We start from the raw sequence: 21,340 nt of genomic DNA, 5'->3' as shown, positions 1-21,340 counted from the left end.
AATGAGCTGTGTGTTGGTATTCTGAATGGATTATTTGTGTTTATGATTTTTCATAAGTTGTTTTTATTTTGTTTTGTGAGAATATTGTAGCTTGTTTCGAGTAGAACCGTTAATTTTGCTTGAGAAATGATGAATGAAATTTGTTTGAAATGAAAATTTGATACTGTACTTGGTTTGGATTAGTTTCTAATCCGTGGTGATCATTAGCAGAACATGAGTAGCTTGGTTGAGAGGCTTCGTGTAAAACCTGATCGCAAGCGATTTAATACTATAGACGAGTCAGATGATGAAGCTGATTTAATGCCCAGAACAAGACCGAAAACTCAGGAAAATTTCGAGAGGATTGTTAGAATCGATGCAGTAAGTTACATCCTTCCTTTTTGCTTTTACCATTTTGTGCGCGGTTCATTTTATCCGGTGTTATGATGTTTTTATCCTTCTCCAATAGAAAGAGAATTCATGCCAAGCATGTGGAGAGAGCGGAAATCTTCTAAGCTGTGAAACATGCACTTATTCTTTCCACACCGGGTGTTTACTCGCGCCACTTAAAAGGCTCCGTTTGAACAACTGGATGTGTCCCGAATGTGTAAGTCTAATACTTTTAACAAGTTTTCTTCTTAGGAGTAATGTCTTTATCATACTTAGTTACTTACATTCTCTTTGTGAGTGTGCAGGTTAGCCCACTTAATGATATTGATAGGATATTAGATTATGAGATGCGTCCCATTGTAGCTGGCGAAACCGGTGCCATTGTAGCTGGCGAAAGTGATGCAAAAGATTTGGAGTCAAAACAAAGTTTTGTCAAACAATATCTTGTTAAGTGGAAGGGACTATCGTATATGCACTGCAAATGGTAAATTTATTGAGTTTTGTTCCATTTTCACTTTCACAAAGCTTTTTAAGTTTTTATTTGTCGAGTCTTTTTATCGCTGTGGCCTACGGGAATTGTCCATTTACTAGCTATATAAATTTTCTGTTTAGGGTGCTAGAGGAAGAGTTTCTGAAGGCTTTCAAGTATAATCCTGGTTTAAAGACCAAAGTAAACAACTTTCATCGTCAAGTGACAGCAGTCCGAAAATTGAATGAAGATTTTGTTGCTATAAGACCTGAATGGACTACAGTTGATCGAATAATTGCTTGCAGGTTCAGCTATTAGAATTTTATTTTCTCATTGCTTATATGAAAATAAATTTGAGATGATTATTCCATCTTTTCTATGAAAATGTCGTCAAATGCCCAATTCATGGAGTATTTCGTTTAAATGGTACAGAGGCAATGATGATGAGAAGGAATATCTGGTGAAGTGGAAAGAGCTTTCTTATGATGAAAGCAATTGGGAACTTGAGTCAGATATCTCTATGTTTCAGGCAGAAATAGAGAGATTCAATTTATTTCAGTCTAGGTCTAGAAAATTTTCTTATAGCAAGCAAAAAAGAAGTGTTAACAATGATGCTAAATTGATAAAGCAGAAGAAAGAATTTCAACAGTATGAACATAGCCCCGAGTTTCTTTCAGGAGGTATGTGTTTCGACTGATCTATTATTTTGGCAATATCACACACCTTTTGTCTTTGTTTTATTAGATTCGGATGATATTGATTTTATACATGTAAATGAAGGCACACTACATCCGTATCAACTTGAAGGGTTGAACTTTCTACGATTTTCCTGGTCCAAGCAAACTCATGTTATACTTGCCGATGAAATGGGACTTGGTAATTAGTCTTTGGACTTTCCCTCTCCCTAATATTTGTTTTCCCTACTTTTATTCTAAATTTGGAATTTCTAGCTGAAGCGTCACCTTGACGGCTTGGTTTTGTCGTCTTCAGGAAAAACCATACAAAGTATTGCTTTCTTAGCATCCCTTTTCAAAGAGAATGTTTCTCCACATCTGGTGGTTGCTCCACTTTCTACACTACGAAATTGGGAGCGCGAATTTGCAACTTGGGCACCTGAAATGAATGTTGTATGTATACTCGACTTATTAGTTTCATTTTTATTTATGTATTTATGCTTTTAATGTATGTTAATTTCCGTAGATTATGTATGTTGGATCTTCCCAAGCTCGTAGCATTGTTAGAGAATATGAATTTTACTTTCCAGAGAAGAACAAGAAAAGTAAAAGCATCAAGTTCGATGTCCTTTTGACATCGTACGAGATGATAAATGTTGATGCTGCAGCATTGAATCCGATAAAGTGGGAGTGCATGGTAAAATTCTACTCACTGTTCTAGTGCTATTTTCCGTAAAATTCTATATACAATTTTATTACATCTCTTTTGTGTTCAGTGCATTATTCTTTGATGCTAACAACTTAACATCTGTATATACATAACACATGCAGATAGTTGATGAAGGTCATCGTCTCAAAAACAAGGATTCAAAATTGTTTTCTTCGTTGAAGCTTTTCTCTAGCAGACATCGCGTGCTTTTGACAGGAACTCCTCTTCAGGTTTATTTAAAATGAAAATTTAGTAATTAAATTCCTTTTTAATATGATTTATGGATTGAATGAATTTCTTTTGAAATGGATTGTGGATGGATTTGAGTTTTTAATGGATTATAAATGGATAAATTGATTGTTTTAATCCATGCATTTTAATCCAAACAAAATTGTGTCTAATTCATCCATTTTCCAATCTTAGCATTAACACTTTTTTTATAGATACAATATCTTTCTCAACTAGATTATGAAATTAATACAGTATCACACAACAAAAAATTTATTAAGTCAATGTAGAACATCTTTGTTACTCAGGATATTTGAATTCTGTATTAGTTTTGAGTAGCTACTTTTCTTAGCTAAAGTGTATTGCTAGCTCTGTCAAGTAGATGTTACATCTTCTAGCATATATTATTGATTTTTACATCGTGGTGCATGCGTTGAGTTTTATGTTGGAAGTCGGAACCTACTTGACAACATGTCTGATGCATTTCAGAACAATCTGGATGAACTCTTTATGCTTATGCACTTCCTTGATGCTGGGAAGGTTAGTATGAGAACTATATTATAAAAAAAAAAGTATGATTATTATGTTATCTAATATACTCATAAAGGTTTAACATATCTTATGGACTTTCATTTTCCTTCTGGTAGTTTGGAATTTTAGAGGAGTTCCAAGAAGAGTTTAAGGATATCAATCAAGAACAACAGATTTCAAGGCTTCATAAACTGTTGGCTCCACATCTACTGCGAAGTATGCATCTATTTCTTGAATAAGTTACATATTTTTGTCTGATTTTCTTGTTAGCATTTCTGTTTATGCTCAATTTCTTGAATAAGTTACATCTATTTCTTGAATAAGTTACATATTTTTGTCTGATTTTCTTGCTAGCATTTCTGTTTATGCTCAATTTTTTGAATAAGTTACATCTATTTCTTGAATAAGTTACATATTTTTGTCTGATTTTCTTTCTAAAATTTCTGTTTATGCTCAATTTCTTGAATAAGTTACATCTATTTCTTGAATAAGTTACACATTTTTGTCTGGTTTTCTTGTCAGCATTTCTGTTTATGCTCAATTTCTTAAATAAGTTACATCTATTTCTTGAATAAGTTACATATTTTTGTCTGATTTTCTTGCTAGAATTTCTGTTTATGCTCAATTTCTTGAATAAGTTACATCTATTTCTTGAATAAGTTACATATTTTTGTCTGATTTTCTTGTCAGCATTTCTGTTTATGCTCAATTTTTTGAATAAGTTACATCTATTTCTTGAATAAGTTGCATATTTCTGGAATAAGTTACATATTCTGTCAAGATTTGTTTACTAAATAGTTTATGACAAATAGGAATACCATATGCACTATTTTCCATAAGCAAGTTTAAGGCACTCATCAATGAAGAATGGCATTACTAGAGAGCAGCAAGGTGGCCATGTCTCTAAAGAGGATGGAGGGACCCTGGAGGGCTGAGCTGATATCCTCCATCATCTTTAGAAGTTGTTCCTGAGTAGGCATGCTCAGCACTCCTTGCTGCTTTCTAGTAATGCCATTCTTCATTGGTGACTGTTAATTGGCAACGAAAGAACTAAATTAAAAAGTGGCAAAACAATAACGAAAAGGGAAAAAATAAAAGAAATTAGACAGATTCAGAGACCAAACCCTAACTCCTAAATCAGTAAATCAGTAAACTCTTGCATATTATTGATGGAAAATATATAGTGCATATGATCAACTGGTCCGAAAGAAAAACAAAGGGATACTGCCTAGTGCCTACTAATAGTTTATGACATATATACTCAATAGTTTATGACAAATATATCTGAAATGCTGATTCAAATGTTTTATACCCTTGCAGGAGTGAAGAAAGATGTCCTAACTAAGCTACCTCCTAAAAAGGAGCTTATTATACGTGTTGAATTGAGCAGCAAACAAAGAGAATATTATAAGGCGATTTTGACTCGTAATTATAATGTATTAACCGGCCATGGTGGAGCACAAGTAAGATTCTTGCTTTATCAAACTGAGATTTTTGGTGTTCTTAAATGTAGCTTCATATGGAAAGAAGCAAAATTTGTTAACAGTATCTTAAGTGTTTCATATGTTTCATGAATCAGATTTCTCTTATGAATGTTGTTATGGAACTGCGTAAGCTATGTTGTCATCCGTACATGTTGGAAGGAGTTGAACCAGTTCTGACCGAAGAAAAAGAAGCATATAAGTAAGCTTCGATTCCTATTATTTTCAAAAGCTAACAGTGGCGTTGTCCTTGGCAGCCATCCTGCCATAGCTTTTATAGGACGTCCACTACGCACTACTATTCGGGATTGATAACATTGATCGGATCACTATGTTCCGTTTTTATGTTTCTATGTATACAGACAACTGCTGGAATCATCAGGGAAGTTGCAATTGTTGGACAAGCTAATGGTGAAGCTTAAAGAGCAAGGGCATAGAGTCCTTATATATTCCCAATTTCAGAAAATGCTGGACAGGCTTGAAGATTATTGTGTTTACAAGGTATTCAAATCACAATATTCCTCGTTACCGTGGCCTTTTGGTTTTTGCGCATTTGAAGTTTTCTGTATTTTATTGAATTTGCTTTTCTTTTTTAAAAAATACCAGCATTGGCAGTATGAAAGGATAGATGGCAAGGTTGGTGGAGCTGAAAGACAAGTACGGATAGATCGATTTAATGCTAAAGATTCTTCAAAATTTTGTTTTCTTCTTTCTACTAGAGCTGCTGGAGTTGGGATAAACCTCGCAACGGCTGACACAGTTATTTTATATGACAGGTGACCCTTCATATTATGAAACTTCTTATTTATTTAAGGACTCATTTTAGTTTATGTAGTCTAATTTGGTTTATTCTTTTCCACTCGATTTGCTGATCAAACCGTTATTCTATAGTGATTGGAATCCTCATGCTGATCTACAAGCGATGGCAAGAGCTCATCGGCTTGGACAAACTAACAAGGTTGGAGCTTCTTTTCACTAATATGTAGTGGTTTGGTTTTTGTTTGGCGGGAATATCACAGAAGTTCTTGTGTTCTAGGTGTTGATTTATAGGCTTATAACACGAGGAACAATTGAAGAAAGGATGATGGAAATAACAAAGAGAAAAATGGTTTTAGAACACTTAGTTGTAGGTGGCATGAAGGGTCAAAATATTAACCAGGTAATAGTTTGTTGAAAAATTTAAGTTGATGGTAACTTCTGATTATTATCATAGTCATAGTACTCTTGAATATTTAATTTGATGGTAACTTCTGATTATTTATCATGCTTAGGAAGAGTTGGATGATATCATAAGATATGGCTCAAAGGAGTTGTTTGCTGATGATAATGATGCAGTGGGAAAATCTCGTCAAATTCATTACGACGATGCTGCTATAGACAGGTAACAAAGACTGTTATACCTTGAGCATAACATATGATATATTATGCTTGAGAATTTCCTTTCACATATATTTCTTTGTAATAGACTATTGGATCGCGATCAAGTTGGAGATGACGAGGCCACTTTGGATGATGAAGATGAAAATGGACTTCTGAAAGCCTTTAAGGTTGACTCTCATATGATCTATCATATACATTATTGTCACTTTCTTTGTGATTTTGTTCTTTTCACTTACCAGATATTATATATAATATGTTCTAGGTGGCTAATTTTGAATACATAGATGAAGCTGAGGCTGAAGAAAAAATAGAGAATAATTTTTCTGTAAGCAGTTCCGGAGCACAAAATTACTGGGAGGAACTGTTAAAAGGCAGATATGAAAAGAACCAAGTTGAAGAGCTTGATGCCTTGGGCAAAGGGAAGCGAAGCCGCAGAAAGTTGCTGGTATGTCACCACAAGCGTATAATTTTTTTCTACTTTTGATTGTATTTTTGTTGAGGTTGTATACATGGTTCACTGACTTTTCAGATGGTTTCTTTTAAGGTGAGAGGTTTTTCTCATTTAGATGATGTAAGCTCCGACGAAGAAGATGAAGATTACGAAGTGAATCTATCTGCGAAAAGTCATTCGAAAAAGAAAGCTCATAGTAATAGTAAGCATCAATATTTTTTCAATATATAATTGACTTCATTTATGTCTTTGACTGTGACATTAATTTATATATATTAGTTGCAGATAACACAGATCCACTTCCTTTAATGGAAGGCGAAGGAAACTCACTTAAAGTACTTGGTTTTAATCAAAGTCAGAGGAACACTTTCCTTCAAATTTTAATGAGGTTACATTCTAGTTATTGGTTTATGATTAGGCCTAGTCTTTCCCTTAACCCTTATGTATTAAAGAGGGTTTTTTGATAGAAATATTTGCTGTTAATCTCATTTGGTTAATCAATAACAGGTTTGGCGTCGGTGATTTTGATTGGAAGGAGTTTGCTCCACGCATAAAGCAGAAGACTTGGCACGAAATCGAAGCGTAATAATCTGATTTTCCATTAACATGTCACATATTCTAAATCATTATGTGCTAGCAAATTTGATCTATCTATTTTCAACAGGTATGGAAACCTTTTCATGTCTCATATTGCTGAAGATATAAATGATTCCCCTACATTCTCAGGTTATAGATCCCTTATTCTTGTCATATTTCTCATTATCATCTCTCCTATACTTTCAGCTAACTTCTTTTCCCTCTCTGTGAAACGTATCTGTAGATGGTGTTCCGAAAGAAGGACTTCAAATACAAGATGTACTTGTTAGAATTGCGGTTCTGCTATCGATAAGGGAAAAAGTAAGTTCTTGGAAATATATTTCACTGTATATTAGTTGCTTGTTTTTTGTATATTATTGTGTCATTTTGCTTTCTTATGCACCAAGCTATCCTATTTACATTACTTCTTACTGTTATTATTTCCTCTAGTTGATGAATATGTTTCCCTTATCTTTAAATATGGAATGACAGGTGAAGTTTGCATCAGAAAATCCCGGCACTCCACTTTTTTCGGATGACATCTTGTTACGCCATGCAGGAGGCTTCAAAGTAAGAAAGACATGGAAGGAGGAGCATGATTTAGTCTTACTGCGCGCAGTTTTGAAGTATGTCTTTTAATAGATAATTCTCTATCATCATAGCCATAGGCAATTACATTGCATTTCCACAATTTGTGTGTGTGTGCGCGCGCGTCTACTTATGTTATCCTCCATTTATCCTCTAACATAGTTCTTTTCTGTTAAGGCATGGATATGGAAAGTGGGCAGCTATAGTTGATGATAAGGATCTGAATATTCAGACGCTCATCTGTCAGGAGTTAAATATGCCCTTTATAAATTTACCGGTGTGCGGACAAGTTGGCAATCAAGTGAAAAATGGTGCAAATATGACAAATATGGAATCCACAAGCAACCAGTCTACGGAGAATAGCGTCAGTGTCATGGAAGTTAATGGAGAACAAGGTTCTTGTGTTGCTGGTAACCAAGAAAAGTTGGATCAAGAGTCCTCTATGATGATCAGTCAATTTAGAAACATGCATAGGAGACAAAATGAGTTTATAAAAAAGAGAATTCTCCTTTTGGAGAAACTTCTCAGTTTAGAAACATGCACAGAGGACTAGTAATTGTACTCATTTTAACTCAATCAATGAGTAAAGATTTACATTGCTAGTTTCACAATATATTCTCTCAATTCCTCTATATGGTACTCCATGCCAGATGAATATTTTCAGAATTCCGCATTAATCACATTGAGTGTATCTTCATTGGCAAGTTACCCATGCCAGATGATGCAAATTGCCATACTTTCTTCTAGTATTAGAATTTGAGAGACCTATACTCAACCACAAAAGCTAGCTTGAGAGTTGAGGTTTACACTACGCTTATAAAGGCTATCTTTACCATATCTCTAGCCAATGTGGGACTTCTAACAGTATGACCTTAGTCCAAATATTTGTGTGGTCATCAGGTTATTTTCAGCGAATATTCGTCCGACCATGAAAGTTATCCGGCTTTCTAAAGGTAATTTTTCGCAGCTTTGGAGACGCGTGTGTTGATGACTATAATCTTCAGGAAGGAGTCGTTTGTCATCAATATTGGAAAATATGTAACGGGTGCGGTACATCATAATATGCTAGTCCCCAAGTCTTTAATAATTGTACATCTTGAAATGAACTAAGTTGGTTTTTGTCATAAAAAACTTCATTCAACTAATGTAGTCACGAAATAAATTCACATAGGGATTTTTTTTTATTTACAAAATTCACATAGTAAATTTAATAAAGAGAAACAATAGTTTAAAAAATACAATATATATATATATATATATATATATATATATATATATATATATATATATATATATTTTGGTCTAGTAGCCTAATGGCTAGAAATTCCACCTTAAAGGTGAATAAGTGAAGTGTTCGGGTTCGAACCCCGACTTCTGTACATATAGTGGGATGTCCCTATCAACTGAGCAAAACTCACGGGGACTAAATACAATATTTTTTAAATACTATTCTTTTTTACCATTTATAATGACTTTTTATGACTATTTTCGTTTATATTTTAATCTGGGGCCTGGGGGGATGAATCCAAATTTTAAAATTTATGGTAATAACTATTTAAAATTAGGAAAAAAAATCCCTCTGATTCCCTCTTAAAAAATTATAATAAAAAAGAGCAGTTTCTTTTTGTGTTCTCCATTTGACTTATACACAATAAAGAGTTTCATAACTGGTTTAGCCATGACAATGCGACGGGGATAGGTTGTACCACCCTCGTCTTTCTCCACCTCCCTGTACCACCGTCGCCCCCGCACCAAAATCTCGTTGAGGATAACAATTGACCATCCACCCCATGCCCCCATATATAAGTGAAATATAATTTGTTACACCATATTAATTATAACATTTTTAAAAATACCTGTAATCCTGATAAATGAATTCACACGTAAAATAGAAAATTTATTAAAGAGAATAATAATTTTAAAAAATATAATTATGTTTAAAATCATATCAAGAAAAGTTAATTTATTTTAAATATTTTTAAACACTGTTTTTTGGTCTCCATTTTAATAATTTTATTTTTGGGTTACCAAAGTTTGCCTAAACAAACGGCCTCTTCCTAATTTTAATGAATGAGAGTTTAACTTAGTTGATAAAGACATCACACTATATATGTTTAGGCTGAAACTTGAACCATAATAAAAAAAATTAAAAAAAATACAATCATTTTCAAAATCATATGAAGAAACAATCTTTTTTTAAATAATTTTTTAATTTCCGTTTATATTTCAATTAAAGGGTTGAGTACCCCTTGTACTCCTTATAATTTAATTGTAAGGGTTGAGTACCCTTTGTACTCCTTATAATTTAATTTTAATACGTGGTTCCTATTAATTAAGATAAAAATGCACCTCGACTTTCTTTTTCTTTTTTTGGTGAAGAGACTTTCTTTTTCTTTTGTACCAAAAAAATAAAAATCATTTTGAGCAATATAAGCCCAGTTTGTTACAATTTTTTTTTTTAATTCTCTTTTTGTATAACTTATTTAAAAAAATGATTGAAATGAATAATTGATTTATGCCCATTTGAATTGGCTTATGTTAAATTTATGTGGGTTTATTTAGTGATGTAAGTCGTTGTTATATTGGTGTTTGGGTAAATTAGTAAAAAGTGATTATCATAATTTCATAAGTTATTTATGCATTGTTTTAATAAGTTCTCACAATAACTATAAAAAAGGTAAATAAATAAGTTATCACGATATGATTATTATTGGACTTAACAAAAAGCTTATGAAAAAGTATCTCACTTTCAATCCCGTCTGTTCCATTCTACACAATATTAGTATATTTTTAAAAATTTATTTTTTAAGTCAAATCTTAAATTTATCTTCTTATTTTTATATGGTTATATTTTTCTTCTTCACACTTATCTTTTTAGAAGTATCTCACTTATCTTTTTTAAAATTTATAATTGCTTATGTAATGACAGATCTAAATACTTCAATTTATAAAATTTACGTTTTGTGTACATATTCAAAACGTAAAGAGATTATTGAATATAATAGCTTGTCATGTAAACTCTGATGTTATAAGCTCTAATATTATACACATTTATACAAGCTGTTTATCTAAACGGGGCTTTAAATAGTTACTCATAAAAAAATAGAGTATTATTTCTTTTTTTTGCTACAACTTTTTTTAGGTGATAAAAATTCAAAAAATGTTTAAAAAGAGAAGCTATTTTGAGTAGCTTCTCATAAAAATCACTTTTAAGAGTTTTTTTTTTTTCAAACAATGTGATTTTTGTTATGTTAAAATCTTTAGCAATAAATCATCTTTAGAAATATAAAGTTAAAATCACTCTCTTGTATAGTATAGCACACACTTCACGATCCTTGAATAGACCCAATTGAAGCATTGTTGTGAATTAACCCGCATTGGCTGAGTTACTTGATTGACAAGTAATTCATGTGTTAGTTAGTTGATGTTGAGATTAGTTAGATAATTTGTGTTAGGGATCTGCCGCAAATACTTGAACAAGAAGAAGATGAACATGAAGATGAAAATCGCACATATAAATTTCAAAGTGTGTGTCAACACGTTAAGCTTTAACCGGCGAATCCCCTTCAGATACTTTAGAATCCTTAATATGGATTGCATACTCGTATCAAGCATATCAATCAACGATAGTTTACAGAATAGAATTTCTTCAACGACTCTCGTGTACTAGAGAAGTGTTTAGTGTGTTACTCGGTTGAATTACTTGCTTATATAAGTCATCATTCAATGTAAAATTGGTGGTGGTGGGGGGTGGATTCGGTCAACTGGTTTGAGTTAAGTAGTAAAATGACTAGAGTTCAAGTCCGGATGAAGGAGAAAAATACTAATATTAAAAACTCACGAAAGATCAGTAGCACAAACCAATACAACAAAGAGAAGTAGCAATAACACAATAAAAATACTAAGGTCGTGAATGTGCAAGGAGGTGAACAAAGATAACAATAACAGTGGGCACGAAAACGATGAACAAAGGTGATGGAGGCCGGTAATCAAAGAAGTGAGACGAGGGAGAAAGTGCGACGAGGAGAATGTGGAATATGAAAACATCAGAAGCAAAAATATTGACATTCCATAAGCTACCTTGCAACAATTGCTAAAACAAAACAATATAGAAATGATGTTCAATCATAGGCCAATATTTATTTCAATTGTAGCAACTATTAAACTAGCAAGAAAAAAAGTCTACACAAAATAAAAAATTGTATTAAATCCATAAAGTACTATTGAGCAAAGTGAACAACGATGTGTTTTCACAGATTTTAAGAAAAAGCCCTATGCTGAAAACAAATAATTTAAGAAAATCTGCAACCCTTAACTTAAGGACAAAATTTTGGATTCAATTGATGCATATATGTATACTTCAAATCTTGCTGTCACATTGTGCCACCAGATAAATTAGCATATAATTGTTTCTGCATAAAAAGGAATTAACTATCAGCAAGCAATAGAGAAAAAATCTCAGAAAAGAACTTTTTCACATTGTATAAATTTCATTACCTGCTTGATCATGTCACGGACAGCGTCTTCGAGTGAACCAGGATTATTAGAGATTCCACTGTTTTGAAACTTCATCTGGTTGTTCATCATATATGCCTGATGTGGATTGAATGACGACCCTTCTGTTAGCTCCGTGGTACGATCACGCTTCATTTGTAGCGAATCACAATAACTATAATCCAAGTTTTCTTCTGGTTCAACAGCATTGACAGCAGGAATCATGGAGCCTATTGAACTTCCAACCACATGAGAAGAATGGTAACTTGCATCATGATTATTATGGTTATTGTCCCAACCTTGAAATGGCACATTATTGCAGAATTCATGTGCGTCTGTATGAGGCATAGCAGCATTTCTGTTATCCTTATGAGACGCAGAACCATGGCCGAAACCTTCTCTTGGAAGATAAGAGTTTGTTCCAGGTAATTGCATAGTGTTTGACCAAATATCGTTGCACCTTCGGTTTTCAAGTGAAGGAAGATACTGTGAATTCTGAGAGGCTAAGTTTTTGTATCCTTCAGCTACTTGTTTCTCTTGAGGATTCGATTCTAAAATAAAGGCATTGTTTGTGCAACTCATTGTTACTTTTGGTTTATAATAATCTGGAAATTTATTCGTCATGGTTTGAATATTAGTACTAACAGTAATACCTTTACTGTGTAGCAATTGATCAAGTCCTGCAGAAGAAATCGGCATTTTTAGAACATCGTTCAGATTGTCGCGAGTCATTGCCGATTGGAACTTTAGCTGATTATTATGTGTGTGATTCAGCAGAGGAGTTCCAGAAGAAGAGAATCCATGCATATTCACATTAGCAGGAGTGTTGAATATACTACTCATACTACCGTTAGATGCAAAGGATTTGTAATGATTGTTATGAAACTGTGTAGAGCCACCGAGAGAAGTCATTCCTGAATAGGATGTATCCGAAGAACTACCTAACAATGCTGCCATATTAGCTTGTTGGTTTTCCCCTTCACTAATCCTTTTCAGATAGAGTCTATATTTCTACAGAAAATTCAAAAATCAGTAAGTTTTCCCGAATTAAAAGGCATGATTGAATGTGTGTCCGGGGTCCGACACCGACACAACACCAACATGTAGTTACATTCAACTTTTCAAATCATTAGTTGTGTCAATGTGTCAGTCTCATGTCTGGTGTTTGTGTCTATGTCAGTGTTTCATAACTTATAAAGCTAAAGCATTAAAAGGCATGATTGAATGTGTGTCACTGTCCGGTGTCTGACACTGACACAGCACCAACATTTGGTTACATTCAACTTTTCAAATCATTAGTTGTGTTGATGTGTCAGTCTCAAGTCTAGTGTCCGCGTCTATGTCAGTTTTTCGTAACTTATAAAGCTAAAGCATAAGAGATACGAATAAATACCTGAAGATGGCTAGCCACATTCTCCCTTGTAAGCTTTTCAACATTCATCAAGTCAAGAATCTTTTTCGGCACAGCTTCTGGAAGAAATATTATAACAACTATCATTAGAAACACAGTTTCGTTTAGGAAAATTTCATAGCATGACTAAACATATATAATGATCATAGCATGAGAGTTGTTTTTGCATTGAAGAAAGAAGGAAGAACTTACTGTCGATGCCTAATTGATTAACAGCAGCAACAAACTTGCGGTGTAAGGCAGGTGTCCAAACAACACGAGCCTTCTTTTGCGCGGTTGGATCATCATTGTCATGATCATCCTCATTCTCTTCATCATCATCTTCATTCTTTTCCTTCCTTTTTCTAGAACTAGAAGGCCTTTCATTTTGATCAGAACTTCCTGTCACTGCAGAATCTATTCCATTTCCGCTATCAGAATTTGCCGCGTCGTGGTTGCTTCTTTTGCTAGTCTTCTTCTTTCTGATTACATGCTGCCAAATGGTTTGTACCTCTTTCAGTATAACAGGTTTCAGCAGATAATCACAAGCACCATGATTAATTCCTTTAAGCACCATCTTTGGATCATCGTTTGCCGAAAACACTGAAATTAAAACACATTGTAATGTTAATGTCAATTGTTGACGGTTATTGTCGCACTTTATTAGCACATTTCCGCACTTTAGAGGAGACAGATCCGAATAACTTACTTATGACAGGTAAGTCCATCTCAAGTCCAACAAGCTCAAGCAGCTTGAATCCATCCATATCAGGCATATGAACATTGCTGATTACTAAGTCAAAATTGTTCTTGTTTTCTCTCAACAAGTTCAGCGCTGTTATCGCGTTTTGAGCAGTGGTAACTGCAACAAATTATACATTGCAGATAAATCAGAACATAAAATCTATGAAATGTTAAATTAAAATAAAATAAATCTAAATTCTAAAATCATTGGAAATTGGAAAAGAATTATACTACATTGCATCCTATAGCATCTAATGAATTAATCCAATGATTTGGATGTGATCATATCTTTGAAATCAAAAGATTAGACACCCTTAAAGATTTTTTTAAAAAAATTTGAACTTTAAAAACCAAATCATGTCTAATATCTCTAAAAGAATCAAGAATGTTATCAATCAAATATAATTTAGTCAAACCTAAAAAAATACAAGAAAATAAAAAACTAATCTAATTGATTCATACAAGCAATGGCTAGATAATAATCTATAATCTAATCTAACATATATACATAAATATACGTATCTCAAAAACTTAGAACATACCCTATGATCAAGATTTATCACATCAAAAACCAAAATAAATTACATATATACCATGGTATTGACACTTTAGGAGAAGTTTTTCCAAAATCTTGAGACAAGTTCTATCATCATCAACAGCAAGAACACGCATTCCTATCGGAAATTTATCTCTAAGATCATTCATCATGATCTTCCAAAACCCAGAACAGAATCTATAAAAAAAACGATTTTTATGAGAGAAAAAAAAGATTTTGAATGAGAAAGTTTCACAGAATCTTGAACTCTATATGTAGAAAAAAAAGGTAGTGTGAAACAAAGTGTGACACAAGATGGATTTTGGTATTGGTGAGGTGATTATGAACATTCCATATTTGTTAGATAACAATAATCATGAATTCAGAATTTGATGTGATGAAAAAAGAGAGAATTTTTTTTTGATAGTGTGATTGACTGTGGTATTATGATGAGAACAAAATATTAAGAATGTTTTTATGGTTGTTTGAGAAAGAGTATCTTTGTAATTAGTTTCTTGATTGGTTTCTTGATTCTTGCCATAAATGTTTGAAAGCTGTAATTAACAAAGTATTTGTCTTGGTCTAGCCGTAATTCACTCTTTTTTTTTTTTGGCAGCTCATGGAATTTTACTCTTTTTTTTTAAGCACATGGAATTTTTTTTTTACTTAAGCACATGGAATTTCACTCTTAAGTGTTAACATCATCTAAAAATAATATTTATTTTATTTATATATTTATTTATTTTGTCAAGAACAAAAAATAGCGAAATAACGAAAAGAGAAAAAAGACAATAGTATGCGCAACTAAATTTTCGCATAGTTAGTAATGAGAAGGTTCGGTAAATTTGACGGGTATACAAAACCAAATTTTTGCATTGTTAGTAAAGAGAAAGTATGGTAAATTTGGCGGGTTTGCGAAACTAAATTTTCACATAGTTAGTAAAAGTTCGGTAAAGTTGGCAGGTATGTGAAACCAAATTTCCGTATTGTTGGTTTAAAGAAAGTCAGGTAAAGTTGGCGGGTATGCGAAACCAAAATTCCGCATTGTTGGTTTATAGATAGTCTGGTAGAGTTGGCGGGTATGCGAAACCAAATTTTGGCATAGTTGGTAAAGATAAGGTCCGGTCAATGTGGCGGATATGCGAAACCAAATTTTCACATGTTAGTAAAGAGAAGGTTTGGTATATTTGGCGGGTCTGCGAAACCAAATTTCTGCATAGTTAATAAAGAGACAGTCTGATAAATTTGGCGTTTGGTTCGGGATATTCATGTTAGAAGAAACACCAAACTTTGCTAATTAAGAAGTAACACAATTTATTTTTTTAATCGGTCAACACACTTAATTGTATTTTCTTCTTTTAAAAAATTAAAAATAGATAATATGTAAAAATAAATAATAATAAAAAAAAAATTAAAGATGTTTCATCATAGAAATTTTTGATTTATCAGTTTTAAATATTCTATCACCAAAAAAAAAAATCTTTAAATTTGTTTACTTAAGTTTTTTCTAATTTTCCGTCAAAAAAAAAAGTTTTTTCTAATTTATCTTTTGTATTTTTTTTATTAAGTAGCCTAGTGATTAGATTCTCACACATTTAAATGTAGAGAAATGTGAATTTCGGGGTTCGAATCCCGACTACCCCAATAATGTCCTTGGAGATCGAATCTCTTATGCACTTAAAAATTCCACCATCTAAGCTTTGCCTGTATTTGTGTAGTTTTTAGACTGCAAGTGCCAACTACTACTAGTAGCCAATTTTTTATTTTGTTTAGACGATGAAATGCACACACACAGAGAATTTATTTATGGAAATTTTTGTAATTTTTATTATTACTTTGTTACTTACTATATACTCAATGATAATTTTCAATTTTTGTAATATTTCTAACAAAAAAAAACCTTAAATTACGTATTTAATTATTTGAGATAGTAAGGAAATCTATCATCTTGTAGAAGAAAGTAAATATTCTTTTACCTTAATTAAAAGGATTTTCTTTTTTTTTTTTGGTAAAATTAATGCTTTTTTTTTTGTCTACTGGTTATAATTTCTTCACGTGAAAAACACTTTTGTTAACATGAATTGTAAAAAGTCAATTAACAATGACCTGTAGGACATTGAAACGACTTAGAGAAATACACTTAATTAGGGTGATGACAAATAATAAAACAATGAATGACAAGTTGTTAGTGTTTGATTATCCAAACCAAGTAACCAACAACAACTTTTAGTTAACTAATCATCTATTAGTTGAATGTCCATTATACGTTGACTCCTGTCTGTGCCCTTTGGAGTGGAGAAAATTAACTTTATCTTATTGTTGCAAAAGTTTGTATCATGGAGATTTTCATGTTTTCCTTTGTTTATTTAACGTTTCTATTATATTGGCCCAATGGCCAATAATTAATTGGAGGTGCTTAATTAATCCATCTAGAATCCTATTACCTTTAGGGTGCCATCATCCTAGAGAGAACAACTTCAGTTGTATTATGTTTGATTTTAAAATTGTCCTATTAACTTAACTAAGTTAAGCTCACGAGATGAGTTTAGACTTCTTAAATAGGTATATGGAAATTAATCACTATAAGAAGAAAACGAGCTTAATAACTTAAAATTTCTCTTTTTCATACAATATTAATTACTTTTTTTTTTGAAATTGACTTCAAGTTGCAAATTTTGATTCACTTTACCGTTTAAAATAACTTATCATTTGAGATAAAATAAAAGTCAAAGGTACAAAATATAGCAAGTCTCGATGCAAATATCCAAGACAAAAGTCAAACAAAAACAATCTAACAACAAATCAACACAATGTCAACTCCGATACAATAAGTCAAAAAAAAAAAAAACTCCGATACAAATAATGCAAAACACAATTCTAGGATCTCGAGTACATAATAAGACCCGTCCGCCCATTATGTAAATATAATTTGAATATTTAACATTTGATTTGAACCGCACCTCTATGAAATCAATTTAATATATTCTAAAACATTATCCATGAAAAATAGATTATGATGAAAAATATTGACATTTCGAGATTTCTAAATACACCACACGCAAGTCATCTGAAATGCGTGTAATAATTCATTGTATATATTTTACGATTAAAGCATAAACCACCAAATTGAACATGTTCCACCGTGTATTTTAGTCTAATACAACTAATATCGAATCAGGCCAACACTAACTTTCAACGGACCTGAATCTAACGATAAAATAATAAAGGCAGTGTTAAAAGAATCACATTGTAACAATTTCAAAACAACAAATCTTAACACTGAAAGCGGAGCCAAACAGTGGCAGCGCTGCCTCTGGTTTTGGCGATGGTTACATACATCACTGCGGCAGATGGCATCGCTACAATGTTGGCGGCGACCAAATATTACCGGTTAGTCAAACAAGAAGCCACACCCTTTTCTATAAAATGAACTATTATTGTACATGCTTTAGTGTTTAATTTCAATGTTCATATGCAAGTTCCCAAATCAATTAAAAAGATATAGAAAATGAAGGAAAAGACATAATTTTGGGCATTTTTTTTTTGGGTGCTAAATTTATTTTCCAACATTTTGTTATGGTGTATATCTTTTAATAATTAGGCTTTGATCTTTTAAGTTTTAACCGTTAGATTAATTTGAAAGTTCTAATTTAAAGTTGAGAGAGATTGTGGTAAAATTTGATTGAGAGGATACAATCTCAATTTCAACACTTTCCAAAACAATGAACATCCACAAATAATTATTGAAATTATTCAAAGGACCCACATCAACACAATGTAAAACCACATTAGTTCAACGACATGCAATATTATCCATCGTGAGAAGTCTATTTTGCACTAACCCTTTACATATTTCTAATATGGTATCAGAGTCTTCTCCATGATCTACTAGGCCGCATGCTACCATTCATATCTGCGCCCATGTTGAATAAGGCACAACTCTCTATTCTAAAATTTCAACGAAACAATTTTACACATCATACAAAGAATACCTTTTAATGTTAGGATATGCTATCAACATCAAGATGACTATTTGATTGAAAAAATGTAACCAAGAATATTTGTCCGGGTCAACCAAGATATTAGACTCAGGTGATTAATGGGTTCTTCTATAGTATCAATCGTTCGAGAGAACTTAAGTTCCAATTTTAGTAGAAATATTTTTTCGTCAAACATTACTTGCCTCACGTCACGTCTGAATTCTGAATTATCCCCTTTTCTTGAGAATCAATGAGTTAATAAAAAAAGGACAAATGCTAACATGTACCCTAAAAATTTGTCCAAGTCCTCCTATCATTGTGCTTTTCTGTAAAACAAAGTTAATTAACCAATTTATATATCCTCTACATATCTCACACATCAATCTCTCTTAAAATTTCACAAATCACATATTTAGTTGTTTTATACCAACAATATATATATCATCTATGGTCTAATATATATTTTGATTTTATTCAGCTTTATTATAGTCACAAATTTGAATCTAGTCGTAAAACCATGTATAGTATATCCCTACTCTATTTGAGGAATTAATATCTACAATTACATAGAGATACCCACTAGGATATAATAATTTGTACCCAAAAATACATGAGTTTCATAATCTTAATGCATATAATAATTTATCATGACAACATGCTAGGATATTATATTATCTATATTAAAAGGAAAATATTCACTAGTAACACATTATATTTAGCTTACTCTAAATATCTCCATTGCTATTGCTTATTGATATGAAGAATATATTTGAGATTTCCTAGCTGCAATTGGCAAACATATGTTAAAGAAATCAAGACAAAAAAAAAAATTAATTAAATAAAAGATATGAGAAAGTTACTTGGTTGGAATTAGCTCATCAAATCACATGTTGGAAGATCCTCACGCATTGGATATATCCAAACAAAATCCTATGAGCTCATTTATGATTTGTTGTCGCGGATGGCTGGAAACAATTTAACCGGAGGCGTGTGATCACTGAACTAAGGAATTATCCGCAAATATTGCGCAACTCCCCCAGAATACAACCGGTTCTTCTCGACGATAAACATGCCGAGGCTATCAAGACACGAGAATATCAACAAGGTTGGTAACTCAGACACACTTTAGAAAATAACTTATGTGTATATAAGTATGTATTTTTCAAAGAAAAACTTATATCTCCAAAGCAACCACTCTCATGGTAGTTTTTATATCTGCGTCTCTAAAAAAAAACATTACACGAATGACTTATATAGATTTTAATAGCCATGTTGCCTAGAAGCCGTTCCACACTTTATGGCCACATATTTTCATTATAGAAAATAATAATGATTATTGAAGAGAGTTTAAAGGGCGGTTACTACAATAAAGAACATGTTTTAAAAACGTTTCAATACTTAAATAATATGGAATCCCATGTAAAAAGACCAAGTCAATTTAGATCAAAATATTAAGTAAATATAGAAAATGATTATTAAATTTTAATTAAAAAGAATAACAATTAACTTTTGAAATATCCCAAAATTATCCAACAATCCCCCACATATTTCAAAAGTTTAAATTAAAGAATAATAAATTAGAATTGTTTTAAAACATTGTCTGAGTTGCTTTTGAGTGTGATGCATCAAACTGGTGTAGCAAGCTATATGAACCAGTGCTAGGATGATAAACTTAACACACAGTGAAATTGGTGTAGCAAGCTATATGAACCAAAGACACTTGACGTGTGTTAGCGGTCTACCACCCGCATCACACCCCCACAATTCTCGTGTTACGCGGTGTTGCGCATTTAGGCCGTGCGCGTGTCTGGTTTTCATGAGTGCTCTAGAGACCCGCCACAGTCTCATGCAAGCGGCCCCACCTGACACTCATATAGGTGATTCCATCTAGTGTATGCTACAACCATACACCACCCACAAAGGCTTATGGTAATCATTAAAAGCCTTAAGCTTACCCCTCAAATTAATTTTAATTTAACACTTCTCATAGCCATTATCATAACACATAGGAAATGAACAAAATTTTAGTGCTAACATAACTAACAAGTAACTTGTTTTTACCCATATGAACCTTCTTCATGGGATCTCCAATCACAAAGGTTGGGTTCCCATTACTTGTCGTTTTTCAGTGGCATAGTTCATTCCTATCGATTTTCTTCCCAGGGGTTAAGTCAACGGATCCGATCAATTCACTAATATTGACTAAGACGTCTCAAAGTCAATCAATCTCATATTTTCACAAGTTTATAAAATAAACTTGGTTTTCACAATAAGTTTATACTAGTCTACTTAGATGGCTTCTAAGCGACAACTTATTCATCAATAAAATAAATCTACTTATAGGTTTATCTCATTGGCTCATATCCAATTAACATCATCATTGTATTATACAATGGATCATTACTCTAAATAATATCTCACATATTCGTATAACATACTTCAACAAATATGCCTAGATATATTCTAAGCGTACATCTTCTCAAAAGAGAAAGTTATACCCAATTATAAATTTGTTATTCAAGTCTACTTAGAATATTATTATCTAAGCGACACCCCCACATTGGATAAATGTGACTTCATTTGAATAATTTTCAAGTGATAACACTCTCACAGTAGAGAAATAAATCTCAAGTATATATTTTTACACAAATAAATATCATGATACATCATTGTATTGTTCTAATACAATGGCTAATCCACTATATCATTTATGATATATCTCGAATATCTTTACTCAAATA

The 21,340-nt window shown here is 32.4% G+C and overlaps 2 protein-coding genes across 3 annotated transcripts; one reads left to right on the top strand and one right to left on the bottom strand.

Annotated features, from left to right (window-relative positions):
• The first annotated feature begins 213 nt into the window (after positions 1 to 213).
• Positions 214 to 8,009, top strand: LOC123893872 (CHD3-type chromatin-remodeling factor PICKLE-like). Its single transcript, XM_045943705.1, has 27 exons — positions 214 to 360; positions 449 to 586; positions 675 to 853; positions 982 to 1,143; positions 1,271 to 1,518; positions 1,619 to 1,714; positions 1,829 to 1,965; positions 2,039 to 2,209; positions 2,344 to 2,451; positions 2,939 to 2,989; positions 3,097 to 3,196; positions 4,301 to 4,443; positions 4,560 to 4,663; positions 4,824 to 4,962; positions 5,068 to 5,237; positions 5,353 to 5,419; positions 5,498 to 5,620; positions 5,733 to 5,842; positions 5,927 to 6,008; positions 6,104 to 6,302; positions 6,393 to 6,494; positions 6,572 to 6,680; positions 6,800 to 6,874; positions 6,957 to 7,018; positions 7,113 to 7,189; positions 7,361 to 7,494; positions 7,634 to 8,009. The coding sequence occupies exons 1-27, from the start codon at positions 214 to 216 to the stop codon at positions 8,007 to 8,009; spliced, it is 3,609 nt and encodes a 1,202-aa protein (XP_045799661.1).
• A 3,476-nt stretch (positions 8,010 to 11,485) lies between these two features.
• Positions 11,486 to 15,164, bottom strand: LOC123915626 (two-component response regulator ARR12). Of its 2 annotated transcripts, XM_045966824.1 has the most exons (7): positions 14,678 to 15,143; positions 14,050 to 14,202; positions 13,554 to 13,943; positions 13,344 to 13,420; positions 12,604 to 12,961; positions 11,954 to 12,501; positions 11,506 to 11,868 (listed from the first exon to the last, which is right to left on the bottom strand). In XM_045966824.1, the coding sequence occupies exons 1-7, from the start codon at positions 14,790 to 14,792 to the stop codon at positions 11,830 to 11,832; spliced, it is 1,680 nt and encodes a 559-aa protein (XP_045822780.1). In that variant the 5' UTR covers positions 14,793 to 15,143; the 3' UTR covers positions 11,506 to 11,829. The 2 variants fall into 2 exon arrangements, with proteins under 2 accessions (XP_045822773.1, XP_045822780.1); XM_045966817.1 differs by having other exon boundaries at positions 11,486 to 11,868; positions 11,954 to 12,961; positions 14,678 to 15,164.
• Between the last annotated feature and the right edge of the window lie 6,176 nt (positions 15,165 to 21,340).

Source organism: Trifolium pratense, linkage group LG1 (genome assembly GCF_020283565.1).
Source record: "Trifolium pratense cultivar HEN17-A07 linkage group LG1, ARS_RC_1.1, whole genome shotgun sequence".
NCBI lineage: Eukaryota > Viridiplantae > Streptophyta > Magnoliopsida > Fabales > Fabaceae > Trifolium > Trifolium pratense.
Note: the sequence above shows the minus strand (reverse complement) of the source record. Positions and strands in the feature narration are given on the sequence as shown.

Bases quoted from the DNA above. Each gene is read 5' to 3' on its own strand.
- LOC123893872 (XM_045943705.1), top strand. From the start codon at position 214: ATGAGTAGCTTGGTTGAGAGGCTTCGTGTAAAACCTGATCGCAAGCGA. The intron at 2,210-2,343 runs GTAAAATTCTAC...TAACACATGCAG, and splicing joins CGATAAAGTGGGAGTGCATG to ATAGTTGATGAAGGTCATCG. The intron at 2,990-3,096 runs GTTAGTATGAGA...TCCTTCTGGTAG, and splicing joins ACTTCCTTGATGCTGGGAAG to TTTGGAATTTTAGAGGAGTT.
- LOC123915626 (XM_045966817.1), bottom strand. From the start codon at position 14,792: ATGATGAATGATCTTAGAGATAAATTTCCGATAGGAATGCGTGTTCTT. The intron at 13,421-13,553 runs GTAAGTTCTTCC...TATTTCTTCCAG, and splicing joins TAATCAATTAGGCATCGACA to AAGCTGTGCCGAAAAAGATT. The intron at 11,869-11,953 runs GTAATGAAATTT...CTTTTTATGCAG, and splicing joins TCCGTGACATGATCAAGCAG to AAACAATTATATGCTAATTT.